General features: G+C 36.3%; 1 protein-coding gene and 1 long non-coding RNA gene across 16 annotated transcripts in view; one reads left to right on the forward strand and one right to left on the reverse strand.

Moving 5' to 3' along the window:
- LRRFIP2 (LRR binding FLII interacting protein 2) overlaps positions 1–18,403 on the reverse strand; it is a 120,978-nt gene that overhangs the window by 97,284 nt on the left and 5,291 nt on the right. For all 15 annotated transcript variants that reach the window (XM_049715908.1, XM_049715910.1, XM_049715913.1 and 12 more), the window contains one exon: positions 2,871–3,013. In XM_049715908.1, the coding sequence (XP_049571865.1) occupies positions 2,871–2,960 (90 nt within the window). In that variant the 5' untranslated portion in view covers positions 2,961–3,013. The remainder of the gene's footprint in view (positions 1–2,870; positions 3,014–18,403) is intronic.
- On the forward strand, positions 152–5,851 carry LOC125965616 (uncharacterized). The gene is made up of 3 exons (XR_007479707.1): positions 152–274; positions 401–447; positions 5,536–5,851. It is a non-coding gene; the product is annotated as an uncharacterized LOC125965616 (long non-coding RNA).

Genomic DNA, 18,403 nt, shown 5'->3' on the forward strand with positions numbered 1-18,403 from the left:
CCAACACCTGCTCTTATGACATCTTCACAGAGTTGTGACACACATGCTCACCCAGCAAAGCAGCAACATGCCTATTACAGACACGGCGGGAGTTCTAGATCCATCCACATTCCTGCCTTCATGGAGCAATCTTCAAACATTTCAACATCTTTTAAAAATGCCAACAGGTTTTACAAGATAAGAAGAATTCTGGAGATGGATGGTGATGATGGTTGCACAACAATGTGACTGTACTTAAGTCCACAGAACTGTACACTTAAAAATGGCTAAAGTGGTAAATTTTATGAGTATTTTACAACAATTTTTAAAGTGCACTCGGTTCCACATTTTAGCATGCAAATTATCCAGTTTGCAGAACATATTCATGCCTTTTGTTTCTTTTGCTCTTCATTCCCTCTAGTTGCCTCATTTGGGGCCAACTGAGAAGCATGGATACTTTAGCAGACGGTAAGCAGGAGGAAAAAGAGGCTAGTTTTCTTTATTTATGGTATACCCTGTCTACCTCAAAAAACAATTTGAACTGAGGAAAAGACAAATTAAACTCTTAGATTTAACTTAAAAAAAAAGAAAGATTAAGCTATTTGTCCTTTTTAATTGTTATGGGGGTTCTGTTAGCTTTTATTCCTAATTGTGTATGTGTGTGTGTGTGTGTGTGTGTGTGTGTGTGTATTTAAATACAGATTTAGAAGCTCAACCTCATAGATTCAGATTTAGCAAGTATAGGGTAACACCTGGGAATCTGTACATTGAAAAAGCAACCTGGGAGATTCAGATGATCAACCACGTTTTAGAACACCTATCTTAATAAATATATTGTAAAAGAAGAATATTTTACTTCTATTCTTACTTTCTATTTCAACTTATTAATAAGCAACAAAATAGCCTACTGGAAGCCTAACACTATGGTAAAGTTTACATGCACTATTTACTTTAATTGTCACAGCAGCCCTATAATACAGGAGGCCCATAGTATTCCCATTTTACAGATGAGGAAAATGAAGTCCAGAGTAGTTACTTAACAAGATTACTCAACCAGCAACTAGTACAGCCAGAATTCAAAGCCACGCTTATAACTCTCCAAAAGTCCAGCTCTTCTGGAAGTAGTATGATACAGAAAAATAAACAATGGCTTTAAAAGCTGAATGTGAGTCCCAGTTCTGATACCTTCCAGACATTAATCTCTCAGCTTCATCTGTTTCCTCATCTGTAAATAAGGCTAATAACAATGCCTATCCTACCTAACTCATAAGGTTATTGTGAGAATCAAGATGTGAAAGTGCTTTTAAAATCATGAAAAGCTACAGAAAAACAAAATATTAATGGAGGAGACGGAGAAGACTGAAAACAGCCCAGCACAGTGAGACTATGTGCTTGAATCCAAGCTCAGCTATTTCTTAGCTGTGTGACCTTAGGGAAGTTACTTATCTTTTCTATGCAATGATTCTTCATCTGTAAAATGGAGAATATAATAGAACCCATTTCACAATTTTGTGGAGAGTAAATAAACTAATTCATTTAAAATGCTTAAATAGTATTTGTCACATAGTAAGCACTCAAGTGTTGGATGCTAGAATGCTACCCAGTTTTGTAAATGAAGCATCACATCCAAAAAAAGAGTTCAAGTACCCAGTGACGGTACAGAAAGAGGCTAAAACATACTGGCATTTTCCCCCCTTACGGAAATCTGGGTATGTAAATCCCTCCAATTTTGGAAGCAAACATTTTGAGTAGTTTCAATTTTCAACTAAAACTACGTGGCTTCCAAAATACTTCATTCGGGTAAATACTTAAGACCATTGTAAAGTGTCATCCACTACTTCATTTTAAAATATCTTTTACCTTTTTATCTAAAAATATCTCAGATTTTTTAAAAGTAATTTTGTTAAAGTATTATCACAGTTTTGTCATCAGTTTTTAGATAACTTTCCTCTGCTTCAAATATCCTCCTACAAAATTTGACTTCTAATTCAAAAGCTGAGTAGCTTATAAAAGGAAAAACGTAACAGTGAGCTGGATCCAAAAAAAGACTGTGTAATATGTCAAAAGGAAACAGCACTAGTCCTAAATGAGTTATTTACTAAGAATAACAAAGAGGAAGTGATGAGGGAATAATTCTCACCCAAAGAATACAATTTTAAAATGCTCTAAGCAATTCTTGTACCAGGTTAGTATATGGTCAGGTCTGCAGCTGCAGATAAGAGGCTGAAACAAAGTTGGCTCCTCACTAAGAAATCACAGCTGGGAGTTATCTTAAATTTTCAATATGCAACAGGAAATGCTGCCAGAGATTCGATAGGTGACACCCCTTTCCTTTTTTCTGAGTTGTCAACAAACCAAAACAAAAATGCTCCAGAAGCTCTATTACTAGCTAAAAGTTAGACATAAAAATTCCACTGCAATTATTCAAAAAACAGCTAAGACACTGAATCTGAGCAGACACCAAATAAGGATTATTTCTGTTAACACTTATACAGTGCTTCCTGGAATATATTAACTGTAGAGCCCAATGAGCATTTTTGTAATATAGTTATCATATCTTCAACATTCTAATTACCTTAAGTTTCAATAATGAAGATTAATTATAAATTTCAAAACATCAGGACAAATACCTGGAAGTCAACTAATCCACAAAAATAAAATGAAAAATTAATTTTAAATGAGTTAAATAAATATTCAAGTAAAGAGACAGTAACTGTATTTTACTCTAATACAGTATTTTAGAGGGCATATTTAACATCTTATTTATAGTAAACATTCTGAAACTAGCTTAATGAATGAATGTCTGTATATATCTCCAACCCTCCACCCAGAATTTCTATAGCATTCTCAGCTGTATAACTCAGTGTTGAGAGGGGTCTTCCAGACATTACCTCTCTGGCAATGCTACTCAAAGCTTCATCTTCTGCAGAAAATCGGTCTTTCACAGGTGTCCTTTTCCTTCCAGAACCAGGAGTCCCCATCTTGTCTTCTTAATAGTCTTTTAACTGTGAAAAGTGACTTCACTGTTTTCAGCCTTGAAATAAAAAGAAACAATAATTTAGGATGCTTCTCTTTATGCACTTTTAATGCTCATTTACACTTTTAACAAAGAGAAATAATATTTATATATTTATGTATAAATTGAAGAAATTAGTCACCAAACACTTTGTCCTCCACTATCAATTTATTTCAATAAATTTTAGAATATTTAAATTTATACTAATTACTAAACCTCCTAACTCTTTTTACCATGCTAAACACAGAATGTATTACCATATTAGCCTCAGAAAACTGCAAAGAGCAGTAATTCTACTTAACAGGTTAAAGTTACTACAGCTATTTCTAAAATCTATTTCCATTTGAAAGCCAAAAACATTTCAGAAAAGTCATTCAGCCTAAAACTTTGAGAGCACATATTCAAGAAATTTTAATATAGAGCCTTAAAGCTACAAGGGTAAGTTGGCTTTTAATGTAATTCAAGAAACAATTCCACTTAAACCATTACCACATCAAAAAAAAAACACAATAAAAAACAAATGAAGGTTTATTACTCTGCAATTAGCAATAACCAACACCCTCTATGCAACAAATTCTGAGTGCCTGCTATTGCCAGGTAGGTACTATGGGAGGTGCCAAAGATACTCTGATGAACAAAACAGTGATGACACAGGCCAACAACTAAGAATATATCTATGGGTCTATTTTTATTGTTATTATTATAAGATAGATGTATTTTTACAAAAGAGAAGAAAAATTCATCTGCCAGGATTAAATAACAAGGAAGAGAAAGATCATCTAAGCTTTCTAACACATGGTATATGAAATTAAAAATACTCCTGAGAGGGGCTTCCCTGGTGGCACAGTGGTTGAGAATCTGCCTGCCGATGCGGGGGACACGGGTTCGTGCCCCGGTCTGGGAAGATCCCACATGCCGTGGAGCGGCTGGGCCCGTGAGCCATGGCCGCTGAGCCTGCGCGTCCAGAGCCTGTGCTCCGCAACGGGAGAGGCCACAACAGTGAGAGGCCCGCGTACAGCAAAAAAAAAAAAAAAATACTCCTGAGAATGCATCCCAATTTATACGACCTCCTTCTCATTTAGTGAAATATCCATTAACTTAATTTTTTTCCCTAGCTTTATCAAAATAGACTGGCGAAATTTCATTACACAGTGAGTCACAAAGAAAATCTCAAGTAAGTTTATCCTAATAGTATGAACTATATGAAAAGTACAAGTGACTTTAATGTATTGTAATTTACTTGATTCAAGCAAAATGAAACAGAACCACTTCATTCTTCCAAAAAAGTTCTCTCCAATGAAAATTCAGGCCATTCCCATCTTAGCTGACACCATTTTTATTCCCACATAGCTGACTTGTATATCTGTCAATCAGAATGAAGACTGAAGACAGTTTATTATTCTGCCATAGAAAATATATCTGATACAAGAAAAGGATTCATTTAAGTGGAAATGGAAGAAAAAAAATAATGTATATGTGAAAGCAGCAGTGGATAACTTCTAGCCAGAAATCAAGACAATTTCTGGAAACCACAGAGGAGTTTTTTCAGAAGTCTCCCATCATCCTCATCGTCAGCATCATTTTAAAAATCATTCACTTGTTTAATAGTAATGCTCTACAAATATTAGTCACCCACTGAGAAAAATGCAGCACGCAACACAAAGTTCCTTTTCAGACTGGAGTGACAATTTAGCTGATGTGCTGTGATATCATCCAGTATTTGTCCTTCAGCCAACTTTCCAAGGACTGACTAAAAGACATTTCACAGAAGCAGGCATTTCACAAAAACAGCCATTTTCTAATTCCAGACACACAAAAATAATTACAGAAGAAAGATTTGGCTGGAAGTGTAGCAAAAGCTTAATAGCAGTTTTGTTACGAGGACGAGATTATGGACGCATTTTTTTCTTCTTGATTCTTTAAAAGTTCAATAGCATTTTAAAGAAAAAGGAAAAAAGAGATGCATTTAAAAATAAAAACATTCATATCAAAGAATAAACTGGCCCCAAAGTAGATCACACCCAAATTAGGCTCAATATACTACACAGCTGAGACATGCAATGTGAAGCCACTGCTGGTGGTGCTCTTTTGAATGTAGGATTTCTTTCTCCTCTTTCCCTGTAATCCAATTTCCATCTTTCTCAACCAACACTGTCTTAGACCTTAGAGCTGCCAGGATATTCCTAGCACGCAGATTTATATAAAGAATTATCTTTTCTTAAAAACGCCTAAAAAACAAAACTGTTTCAACAAGCTCCAGACTAACCCACCCTGAGAGAAAGATAACAGTGAAAGGGACAGAGGCACAGGCTAATGAGCAGGAAATGGGAACTTCCCTGTCTTCCTTATCCTTCGTGTCCTATCTACAAGGGTACCCAGGTGTTTACGTGCATGACTGGCCAGGTCCTGTCACCTTTTTCATTTGCACATGAGGCAAATCGACCATTACCTATTTCAATCTAGTGCTTTTGAAAAAAATTATATTATTTGTATTCTGTAAGCAGACACACTTACTAATACCAGAAAAATCTGGTTTTCAGCTCCTATGCAACTATCTTCTAACAACTCCAGAACATTCTACACCAGCGATGGAGGAAACCTTAAAAGAAATAAGATTTCTGGCACAGTCGATAGAAAACTACTTTTCAACAAAATACCAAAATTAAAGGTACAGACTCAAAGGTGATCGCGAATAAATTAGTTCCGGTTTCTGATTCTAAAGGACTTTCAGTAAGTTTCTATTCCAAGGAGGTTTTCTCAAGAACACTTTTCATCGGGAGCCATGTTAATTTCTCCCAGCTCTTCCTTAGTGCTATCAACTAAACCAAGAGCTAAACCTTTACATTCACTGACAAGAACAAAGCTGACTGGTTTTTGTTAAGTCCTTTACCCAACATCAAGCTGATTTTCTCCAGATGGTTTTGTCATTAAGTATTTGTCTACCTAAAGGAAAGAAAGGATGTTGTGGAATATAAACCTTCCAAAACAGGTATATCAATTAGGCTTTCTCTTCTCCAATAAGCTTCTCATGTAATACATTTCTGAAAAATAGGCATTTTGCCACATTAAGTGGCATTCCAATCATGATATTGTTCACTCTCGTGAGAACAGAATATCAGTGTTGCCATACTCTAAATATAGCACACTTAGATAGTTCTGTCTGGATCCTGATGGTTGCGGTTGCCTTATATCTAAATATTTCATCATAGAGAATTCAAAATATTGGCATAAGTCTTCGCGTCAGCATTGGTATTACAGTTGACCCTAGTTTGTACAATAAGACATTTGTTAGTTATTCATAAGCAAATCCAAGGATCCAGAATAGCACCTGAACTAAAGAATTAGTGTGATTGTAGTTGTTGCCGTTGGACAAGATTTAAAGTGAGAGGATCTGAGTTCAATTGGTTGTATGACCAACTGCTGCTTTGTCCTTCCCACTGCCTATGCCTTGCTTTCTTCATCCAGAGAGCAGAAATAACAACTGTCCCAACTACCTAACACGGCTAATGTGAAGCTCAAATGAGTTAAGATAAATGCAAGCACTTAAAAGACCACAAAGCACTCCAGAAATGTTCAAAGTGTCTTGAATTAACTAGCTCTTTTACATATTTAGCTTATGAAGCTGACAAAAGGGCCATCCTAGCCTTTCTTTAAAATTTCGTATTTTTAACTAAATAAAAGTATCCTCAAGTTATTTATTCCAGCATGCATCATGTGATATCATTGGCCATACTAAGAATTCTTGGTGAAGCATGGAACAATATGGAAAAAATAAAAACACTTTTAACTATAATCATTATACTGTAGCACATTTACATAATAAAAACAAAAATAAGAAGAAAGTTTTAAGGTACTCTGTGGTATTCATAGTCTTTTCTGGAAAATCCAAATGAATACACAAGTTTTGCTAGTATGGCCTCATAGTGCTCTTAGTTAGTGTTAGTCCTCTTATTAGAATACAATTGACTTAGAAGGAAAGACAGAGGTCATTAAATGGTACACTTAAGATCTGTGCACATCATTCTATATAAATTCCACCTCAAAAGAAAAAGTCCTCTAAACAAATACTGAACTCTAGTCAATGATGCACATGTTGAAATATTTAGGGTTGAAGTGTACTTATAACTGCTACTTATTTTGAAATGCATACAAAAACAAAAAAAGATAGAATAATGGATAGATAGAAGAATGGATAAAGGAATATATAGGTGACAAAGTATAATAAAACATTAATAGTAGAATCTAGGTGGTAGGTACGTGAGTGTTCACAGACCTCTGTCAACCTTTTTTTTTTTTTTTTTGGCCATGCTGTGAGGCTTGCAAGATCTTAGTTCCCGGACCAGGATCGAACCTGGACCCCTGCAGTAAAAGTGCAGATTCCTAACCCACTGGACAGCAAGGGAGTTCCCTTAACTTCTTTGTATGTTTGAAATTTTCTATAATAAAGTATTAGGAAAAAAGTAACCGGTGAGAGCTTCCCTGGTGGTGCAGTGGTTATGAATCTGCCTGCCAATGCAGGGGACACGGAATCAAGCCTGGGTCCGGGAAGATCCTACATGCCACAGAGCAACTAAGCCCGTGTGCCACAACTACTGAGCCTGCACTCTAGAGAGCCCGCGAGCCACAACAACTGAGCCTGCATGCTGCAACTACTGAAGCCCGCGCGCCTGGAGCCCGTGCTCCACAACAAGAGAAGCCATCGCAATGAGATGCCCGCACACCGCAACTGGAGAAAGCCTGCACACAGCAACGAAAGCCCAACACAGCCAAAATTAAAAACAAATAAATAAATAAATTTATATATAAAAAAAGTAACCGGTGAGAAAGGTAAATGACTAAATGAACAATAGGCCTGGGAACTGGGAATTGCCAATTAAAAAATCTTGATTTGAAACAAAAATGGAAGGCAGAGGTAACCAGAGGATAGAAGAATACGAATAGCTATGTATACCTTAGAAAGATTAGGAAAAGGAGAGAACAGGAATTCCTGGACTGAAAGAAGAAAATGGAGGAGGGGGAAGGGCAAAGGGTTGGGTGGGGAGAAAGGAAAAAAGGAAAAAGAAAGGAAGGAAGGGAGGGAGGAAAAGGGAGGTAGGGATTATAATGAAAAATACCAATTCTGCAAATATCTAGATGAGACCATTACACAAAATGAATAAATCATTACCAGGACCTACAAAATCGACCAAAAAAACCAAACGTCTAGAACTTGAGGCAAAGTAAAAAAATATATATATATATATGAGGCAAAAAATACATGAGTCAACACTGGATGGCCTGGCAGAACAAGGAAAGGTAGATGCTAAGCACAAACTAAATCTCAGGAAAGTATCAGAACCTATAATGGTTAATTTAAACTCATCTTTTATAAAATATAATGCCTGTAAAGGGTCGAAGCGAACTCGTATAATCACATCTCCTACTTCCACATTCAGAAGTCCTAAGAATTACCAAAAATGTTTTTTAAAGTTTCATATTTTGAATACATAGTATTCTCATATACACAACACAACTGACAATCTTTCCAATTCTTCTTTTCATAAGATGACATGCCAATGATGCACTTCCTTCCTTGCCAACAATGTTATTCAATAAATGAACTCTAATGGGCTGTATGTTCAACATGATTTATAATACTACTTCATCAACTGTGCAGAACCTAAATTAGGAAGATGTCTCTTACCAACAATTGCATTCTCACTTTGCCCTACGAAGTAAACCATGTTCTAGTACCACTCAAATGGCCTCCTTTCCCTACGCCTTTTAAAGTATCTCAGAAATACACGGTCGTATGTTCAGAGAATGAAAGGAAGGGAGAGAGAAAATTACATATTGTTGAAGATAGGTCACACTTAAAAGTGTGAAATAAAGCAGAAAACAAGAAAACAGCAGAAGTACTAGGGTTAACAGAAGCTCAGGTGACGAAAACAAAGATAAAACCAAAAACGAGGGAGAAATATGAAAGCATGCAATAAGGATATGATTTTTTAATGTAATTAATATGGAGATTGTAAAATTAGGAAATTTTAATAAAATAAATCATATACCTTTAATTTTTCCCTTTTCAACAAATATCTACTGAGAATTTGCAAGGTACTATGTACATACTAATCACTGCCTTATAAGTAGGCAAAAGACTACAATGGGAAAATTAAAATGGTAAAGAGGTCAGATAATGTACTTATACTATTTCTGCATATCCTTTCTTAATAGTGTTCTCTGAAGCACAAAAGTTTTTACTTTGAGGAAGTCAAGTCACCTAATTTTTTTTCTTTTGTTGTAAGGCCTTGGTGGTGCATAGCTAAGAAAGCACTGCCTACCCCAAGGTGACAAAGATTTACTCCTGTGTTTTCTTCTAAGAGTTTTACAGTTTTAGGTTTTATATGATCCATTCTGAGTTAGCTTTTTATATGCTGTGATGCAGGGATCCAACTTCATTCTTTTGCATGTGGATATCTACTTTTCCAAGTACCATTTGTTAAAAAGACAATTTTTTTCTCTCATTGAATTGTCTTGGCACCCTTGTTAAAAATCAACTGACCATAAAAGTAAGGGTTTATTTCTAGACCCTCAATTCCATTCCATTGATTGATATGTATATCTTTATGCCAGCATTACACTGTCTGGATTATTGTAGCTTTACAGTAAGTTTTAAAATTAGGAAGAATGAGCCCTCCAACTTTGTTGTTCTTCTTTAAGATTGTATTGCCTATTCTGGGTCCCTTATCTTTCCATACAAATTTTAAGATGGGCATGACTATTTCTGCACCAAAAACTGGTGCAGGGGAAAAAAAAGGGGGTGGGGCAGCATGGATTTTGATAGGGATTATATTGAATCATAGATCAACTTGGGGAGTACTGCCATCTTAACAACATTAAGATTCCAAACCATGAACATGGGGTGTCTTGCCATTTATTTAGATCTTCTTTAATTTCTTTCTACAATGTTTTGTGATTTTCAATGAACAAGTCTTGAACTTCTCTTATTAAATTTCTTCTCACATCACAAGGGTCGTTTTAAAGATCAAATGGATATAAACGTTTCTATAAGCTGTAAAATGCTTCAGAAACATAAGGTATAACTGACACCAAAAAAAAAAAAAAAAAAACCCCACAAAAGATCTGAAATCAAAATAGCAACAGAGGTGGCAAAGCAAAACTCAGAAGTAAATCCCCTGGCTAAAGTTAATTTTAGTTGAGCCACAGGTGGGTGGGTAGGTGGGTGGGAAACTGTACATTTTCAAACACAAATCTAATCCAACATCAGACCTACATACTTTGTGGGAAGGCACTTTTCACTATTTCCAATTAACTAGATATGTAGCAACATCTCTTACTGAACTGTACAAGGGTGTGTTTTCTTTCTGAGGTATGTGGAATTATTACTGAAATACTTCTTCCATGAAAAGGAATGAAAATCAGAATATGATAGAAGCATGTAACTAACCTCTGCCACTAATAATAAAATAGAAGGGACCAGAATTAAATCCCAAAGGGGGAAAAAGAATTAGCCTTAGAACTTAGGTTCTCCTTCTGATTGGGAATGAATTCTACTGACGATACTCATAATAACTCTATTCTAATAGTAACAAAAATAAAACTTGGAACATAATACAACAGAAGAAAAAAATTACATGAATAAAGATAATCATTTTAATTTCTTTTTAATCTACAGTAAAACAAAACACTAAGCTGAAAATGACCCAAACTGACAACAGCTTTAAGTCAAGGCCAGTCAACATGATGCAATAAACTGTGGCATTAGAAAACTCACGGGAAGCAAGCAAAGAGAGGGACAAGTTTGATATCATGCCTATAAGGTATAAAAAGATGACAAAATGGCATGTAATGTTTGATTGAAAATATGTAAAATTTTGTACATATGAATAATAAATGGCAAAGGCAATCATGTAAAAAAGAAAAAAAAAGAATTTTCTTTTTTCTTAAGCTTTATATACTGTTGATAATCACCTTACCAAAAACTGATTTAAGCTAAAAGCTACAATTCTGTGGCTATTTCATAGTATGAAAACTTGTAAGGATAACCAACTTTGACACTATATTAATAAGCTTTTAAGGGGGAAAGATTCATTTAGCCTCTCAGACCAACTGCAAAGTATGACTATAAAAATTTATGTTGGTCATCTCTGGTAAAACCATAATTTTCTAACAGATTTCACATCAACCAATACACTTATGGACATAATCAAATTCTAAGTAAATGAAAAACACATGGCTAATTTTAAAAAGAATGAACACCATTATATTAACCTTAAAAATGTAATAAATTTAATACTCTGACACAAATCAACAGGTCAAAGTTAGAACGAAGAAGCAACCATTAATGTCCTCTAAAGTCTTGGGGAAAACATCAATGTTTAAGTCCACACGTTTTTATTATCAGAGCAAAATTCTCGAAAATTTTTGGGTTTCCCTGAAGACCTGTATGATTCCTTCCACCATGTAGCTCACCCACTAGGGAAAAAAAAATAGTGGTGACATGAGGTACTTTTATAGCAGAAAGGAAGATGCCAGCATTTTCCCTCTCTTGAGCTGCGTTGGTCAGGTTTGTGTAGCTTAAACCTGTCTTACATAGAAAGACAAAATAATGCCCTGAAATGGTAGGCAAGATACTGATTAGGCTCATAAAAGGAAGAAGTCAACAAGATACAATGCGATATAAGTACAATGTTCATGAGGGAATGATTAGAGAGCAGAGCTGACAGCACAGCTGTGACAGTAGGTAATCCAAGTGCTACTCCAATCTAAAGACACAGGCAATGAGGTCCACTCTAGACACATCACTTCTGCTCAGAAAAGACTCAATACCAACAGTTGGTGGCCCCTTTTTATAAAAATAAAGAGAAACTGACCCTCCCATACCTGTTCACCCACTACCTCCATCCCCCCAACACACACACACACATACACAGAAACAAAGAGAAAGAAATCATTAATAAAATAACTTCCCAGAAATTCAGGACATGAGTCACCAGATTCAAAGGGCCTACAGAATGTGTAACACAAGTCCTGAGTCCACAGGTATTTCATAGTGAATTATTATATTTAATTTCAAACATGGGGGCAAGGATGATTTTACAAGCTTCCAGGGGTGGAAAAACCAGGTCACATATAAAGGATTAACAATTAGAATTTTCAGTCTTCTGGAAACAAAAAGTAATTCTGGCAACAAGAAGACAATAGAGTGATGCCTTCAAATTCCTGAAAGAAAATTACAGACAACCTATGCCCAGCCACACTGTTCTATTCTCATACTTGATTATTAAAAACACTTCAGACACACAAGTTCTCAAAAATTTACCTCTTTTACACCCTTTGTTAATAAGTTACTAGAAGATACATCTCTAATAAAAGAGAAAATCAAAAGGGAGGAAATTTAGCGTACAGGAAATAAATCCAACACAGAAAAGGCAAAGGGAATTGATACCCAGCGAGGGTGAGACATCCCAGGAAGAAAGCTACAGATTGAAGCAATGAGATTCAAGAGACATAGTAGAGGGCTGTCACCACCCAAATTCCCACAGCCTTTAAGACTTCTTTTTAATATGAGCTGATCTGGCCCAGGTTTGTATCTGAATTTACTTTGTCTTGACCCCATGTTGATGAAATTCCCGCTGTCCTACCCCCAGGTGCCTAGATTGGCTGAGGCCTTATTTCACACCACGGACACATTTTGCTTTTACCTATTCTTAACGGCTAGAGCAGGAACTGCTTAGAAATAGCACTGTACTTCCCCAACCATATTTCTTCTAGATATTTAGTACCTTGTAAAAACTTCAGCTCTGCCAGGTGCCCTGATTGTGATGAGTCTTATGGTTTCCCAAGACTCATAAGCCAACTTTCCCAAGGACTTACAGAAAGGACTCAAGGAAGACTCTGTTCAGCTTATCTTCTCCTGTAAGCCTTCATTTAATAGTGGCAATATGGACCTTTCTGTTCATAGCTAGGTTTATATTTGCCATTCAGGTTTTCAAAACTGTCCAAAAAAAGATACTGCTTAGGGATACATACTATGGTAGAAACTGGCCTATTGTTCACCAAGGTCACTTCCCTTTTCTGCCCACAGCTATGCTACATTTCACAACCTTCCTTGCATTAAGTACAGCCATTTGACTGAATTCTGGCCAATGGAATGTGGACAAAAGTGACGTATGTATTAGTTCAGGCCCATCAAACTTCCCATGGAATCTACCACTCTCCCTCTCTGCCCTCAAATCTGCCAGCCAGATGCAGACAGCTCAGTGAAACTGTGAAAGTCTTTGAGCCCCAGGGAATGGCAGAGTCACTACATGAAAGGGGCTCGAGTCCCTGGGTGGCTCTGTGGAACCAACTACTCCTTTGCCAGTGCTTCCCAACTCACAGCAGAGATGTGAGTGAGAAATAAGCTTTAACATGTTAAACCACTGAAACTTGGGGGTTTGTTTGTTACAGTAGGTTAGCCTAACTTGACTAACAGACACAAAAAGGTGGTCAAACTATTCAGTTTCTCAAAATTAAACCATGTATTGATTAGGAATACATATTTGGAGGGAGGGATGGGACTGCAGGGCTAGGCAGGGAATGGTCCCAAAAGAGTGATTAACGTGTAAAATGGGATTATGACTACCTGGAGGGGGAAAAGGTGACATTTAAGGATATTTACAGGAAACTTCTAGGATACTGTAATGTTCAATTTCTTGGCCTAGGTAGTAAGACTGCAGCTGCTCATTTTATTATTCTTCCTGAAGCTGTATTTTTGCTTTCTATTTCTCTACAGGTATTTCACAAATAAACCACTAATTATTTTGCTCAAAATAAATCAGAAAGAGTAGACACTTGAAAAATCTGTTGGAGCATTTGGGAAAAATAAGGTGAATAGAAAACTAAGCTAAAAAAAAAAAAAAAAAAAAGGCCTTAACCCCCAGGGAAAAAAAGAAAGTTAAACAAGAAAGGAAACAATCATCATATAATTCTTGGCTTAAGTAGTAAATAATACATATTTAGTTATAATGAAAACACAGATTTAAAATTCCAAAACTGGAATGTTGCAGGGAGAGGAAGTAGGAAGAAACAATGAAGCAATACCACAAAATAACAATAAAAAACAACAGTTTTCCACCATTTGAAGATATTTTAAGTGCACATATATGTTTTTTACACAAAATGGGTTTATAAAATATGTGCTATTTTGTAACCAGCTATGGCAGACAGACACTAAGGTGGCCACCCCACCATGACCCCCAACTCTTGCTGTTCACATCTTTGTGTAAACACCTCCCCAAGAATGTGGGCAGAACTTATGACTTGCTTCTACCAACAGAATATGACAAAGGTTATGAGATGTCATTCCCATGATTATGTCACATTACATAAGACTGTCTAGCCTGCAGACTTGCTCTGGGCTCTCCCTGATGGTCTGATGAAGTGGTGAGACTGGGAAACACCAGAGGGTCAAGAACTTCAGGTTGCCCCTATAAGCTGAGAGCAGCTGGGATTTCCCTGGTGGCACAGTGGTTAAGAACCCGCCTGCCAATGCAGGGGACACGGGTTCGATCCCTGGTTTGGGAAGATCCCACATGCCATGGAGCAACTAAGCCTGTGTGCCACAACTACTAAGCCTGCGTTCTAGAGCCCTCAGGACACAACTACTGAGCCTGCACGCCACAACTACTGAGCCCATGTGCTGCAACTACTGAAGCCCGTGCGCCTAGAGCCCATGCTTCGCAACAAGAGAAGCCACCGCAATGAGAAGCCTGCGCACCACAACAAAGAGTAGCCCCCACTCACAACTAGAGAAAGCCCACGCACAGCAATGAAGACCCAACGCAGTCCCCGCCCCAGAAAAAAAAAAAATTAAAAAAGCTGAGAAAAGCCTTTAGGAGCTTGAAGATAGCCTCTAGATGACGAAGTAACTTCTAGTAAGCAAGAAGCCTCAGTCATAAAACCACAAGAAAATTAATTCTGCCAAAAATCTAAGTGAGCTTAGAAGCAAATTTTCCCCCAGTTGAGTTTTCAGGTGAGAATTCAGCCCAGCCAACATCTGATTGCAGCCTCACCAGACCCTAAGCAGAGGACTCAGTTCAACCTCGCTCAGGCTCCTGCCCCAGAGAAACTGTAGGATAATAAATATGTGTTGTTTTAAGTTGCTAAATTTGTGTACTTTGTTATACAACACAGAAAACAAATACAACTGCTTTTAAAACTGTGGATGAATGAATTCAGCAAAGTTGTAGGGATACAAAATCAACACAAAAAAAATCAGTTGCATTTCTATACACTAACAATGAACAAACCAAAAAGGAAATTAAGAAAACAATACCATTTACAATAAGAAAAAAGAACAAAATAATAGGAATAAACCTAACCAAGAAGGCAAAAGATGTTCACTGAAAACTACAAAACATTGCTGAAAGAAATTAAAGGACTCATAAATAAATGGAAAGCCACCTCAGGTTCATGGATTGGAAAACTTAATATTGTTAAAATGTCAAATACCCAAAGAAATCTACAGATTCAATGCAATCTCTATCAAATCCCAATGACAGTTTTTGCAAAAATAGAAAAACCCATCCCAACATTAAAACTCCTGTGGAATCTAAAGGGACCCCGAATAGCCAAAACAATCTTGAAAAAGAAGAACGAAGTTGAAGATATCACACTTCCTGATTTCAAAACTTACTAGAAAGCTACAGTAACCAAAACAGTGTGGTACTGGCATAAAGAGAGACATATAGACCAACAGAATATAATAGATAGCACTAAAATAAACCCGGCACATGTGGTCAAATGATTTTCAACAAGGGTGTCAAGATCAGTCAATGGGGAATGGACAGTCTTTTCAACAAATGGTGCTGGTAAAACTGGATATCCATATGAAGAAGAATAAAGTTGGACCCTTAGTGTATGCCATATACAAAAATTAACCCTTAGTAGGTCAAAGAAATAAATGTAAGAGCTTAAACTGTCCATACACAAAAAGCTTCCTGACATTGGATATAGCAATAATTTCTTAGATAGGACACCAAAAGCACAGTCAACAAGAGAAAAGTCAGATGAAGTGGATTTCAAAATTAAAACTTTTGTGCATCAAAGTACACTATCAACAGAGTAAAAAAAAAAGTCAACCCATGGAATGGGAGAAAATATTTGCAAATCATATATCTGATAAGGGATTAATAACTGGAATATATAAAGAACCCCTAAAACTCAACAACAACAACAAAAACAACCCATTCAAAGATGGGCAAAGGACTTGAATAGATATTTCTCCAAAGAAGATATACAAATGGCCAAAAAGCATGTGAAAAGATGCTCAACATCACTAATCATTAGGGAAATGCAAGTCAAAACGCAATGAGATAGCACCTCATACCCATTAGAATGGCTATTATTTTTAAAAAGAAAGAAAGATAGAAAGAAAGAGAGAGAATAATTAAGTGTGTCAAGGATGCAGAGATATTACAACCCTGTACACTGTAAAATGGCGCAGCTGCTGTGGAAAATGGTACGGCAATTCTTCAAAAAATTAAACACAGAATTACTATATGATCCAGCACTTCCATTTATGGATATATACCCAAAAGAAATGAAAGGATGGACTCAAACAGATATACACTTGTGTTCGTAGCAGCATTATTCACAATAGTCAAAAGGTGGAAGCAACCCAAATGTCCATTAACAGGTGAATGGATAAACAAAATATGCTATATATCTATATCTATATGATGAAATATTATTCAGCCTCAAAAAGGAGTGAAATTTTCATACATGCTACAACATGGATGAAGCTTGAGGACATTATGCTAAGGGAAATAAACTAGTTTTTAAAAGACAAATACCACATGAGTCCACTTATATGAGGTACCTACAGTAGTCAAATTCATAGGGACAGAAGGTAGAATAGTGGTTACCAGAGGCTGGGGGGAATGAGGATTATTGTTTAATGAGCACAGAGTTTTCATTTGGGAGGATGAAAAATTTCTGGGGATGGATGTTGGTGATGGCTGCACAACAATGTGAATGTACTTAATGCCAATGAATTGTATACTTTAAAATGCTGAAAATGGTAAATTTTATGTTATGTGTATTTTACAACTAAAAAACCACTTTGGATAGAGAGCAAAAGATGAGTGTAGTAAGACAGGAGGACAGCGACCCTCTTATTTCCTTGACTATCTACTTAGACATAGTGATAACCATGATAGGGGAAAAACATCTAATCTAAACCTACAATGAATTTTTCCCCCTATTTTTAGTCCTATAATCTATGCATCACTTAACTGGAATACTTCTCTTTTTTTTTTAATAGAAACAACATGTATGCTTACTAATTATATTGTAATTATACAATAAATATTACAATAAATACAATAATTATATTGTTTGTTATCATAAATGATTAAACCATTTAACAGAGAAATAAACATTTTAACATCCTAATCCTCTGCACACAGCATACTCTACTTAAGGCAGAAATCAGACAGCCAAAAAACTGCTCCTAGCTGTTAAAATGTTTCTATTGAGGAAAGTGGGAGATGTAGAAAGAATAACAAAGTGATCAGAATAAGCAACTTAAAAGTTAAATTTGTTTCCTAAAGCAGTAAAGATATTTTGTATCAAAAGTAGTTAAAATTTTGGTGTTCATAATGAAAGAAAACTAAGATATAGAGGGTTCAAATTGAAAGCACTGGAAAAAGATGACTATGATTTTAAAGTAATAATCTACTTCTGAGAAAATAAAAACACTCTGATAAGCCGCTGCACTCCAAGGTTTTCCCAACCTCTTTTCCGCTCTCTCCCCTCTGCTCTGTTCTAATCCCACTCTTTTAGGAGGAGGACGGGAAGGCCGAAACAGGGAAGGGATATAACAAGATAATAGGAATAAACCCGATAATAGGAATAGAGAAGAGAGAAAAATATTCCTATTATTTTTTCTCCTCACACTGAATACTAAATACATCATCATCATCAAATGCTAACAATCCAAATTTCTGAGGGCAAGAAAAACTCAATTTCCTGGAGTGCCAACCTAACCTAAGGCAAAAGAAAGGAAACTATCTGCGGGCCTTGCATCTATAAATGAAGTCTGTATGCCAAATTCTTCAAACAACCTCCACTCTAATCCAAGGCTGCGGATAAATATGGTGACATGAACCTGGATCAAAAGACTGGCACACTAAGCCCTTTAACTGCTTTCTAGCCTAAGAAGTGAGATCAGTTAAAGAACTTCAAACCCAAGTACTTTATTCACTTAGTACAGAAAGACCAAGGTTTTCATGAGAAAGCACCTGGTACAGAAAGGCAGCTATGCTGGGACACAGCATCTGGTAATAAGCAAGAGTTTAAAGAGATAACTTCCTGATATTACACATGCTACTGTACAGTTCTATGGGAAGAAGAGAATGAGAA

This window comes from Orcinus orca, chromosome 10 (assembly GCF_937001465.1).
Source record: "Orcinus orca chromosome 10, mOrcOrc1.1, whole genome shotgun sequence".
In the NCBI taxonomy this organism is placed as follows: Eukaryota; Metazoa; Chordata; class Mammalia; order Artiodactyla; family Delphinidae; genus Orcinus; species Orcinus orca.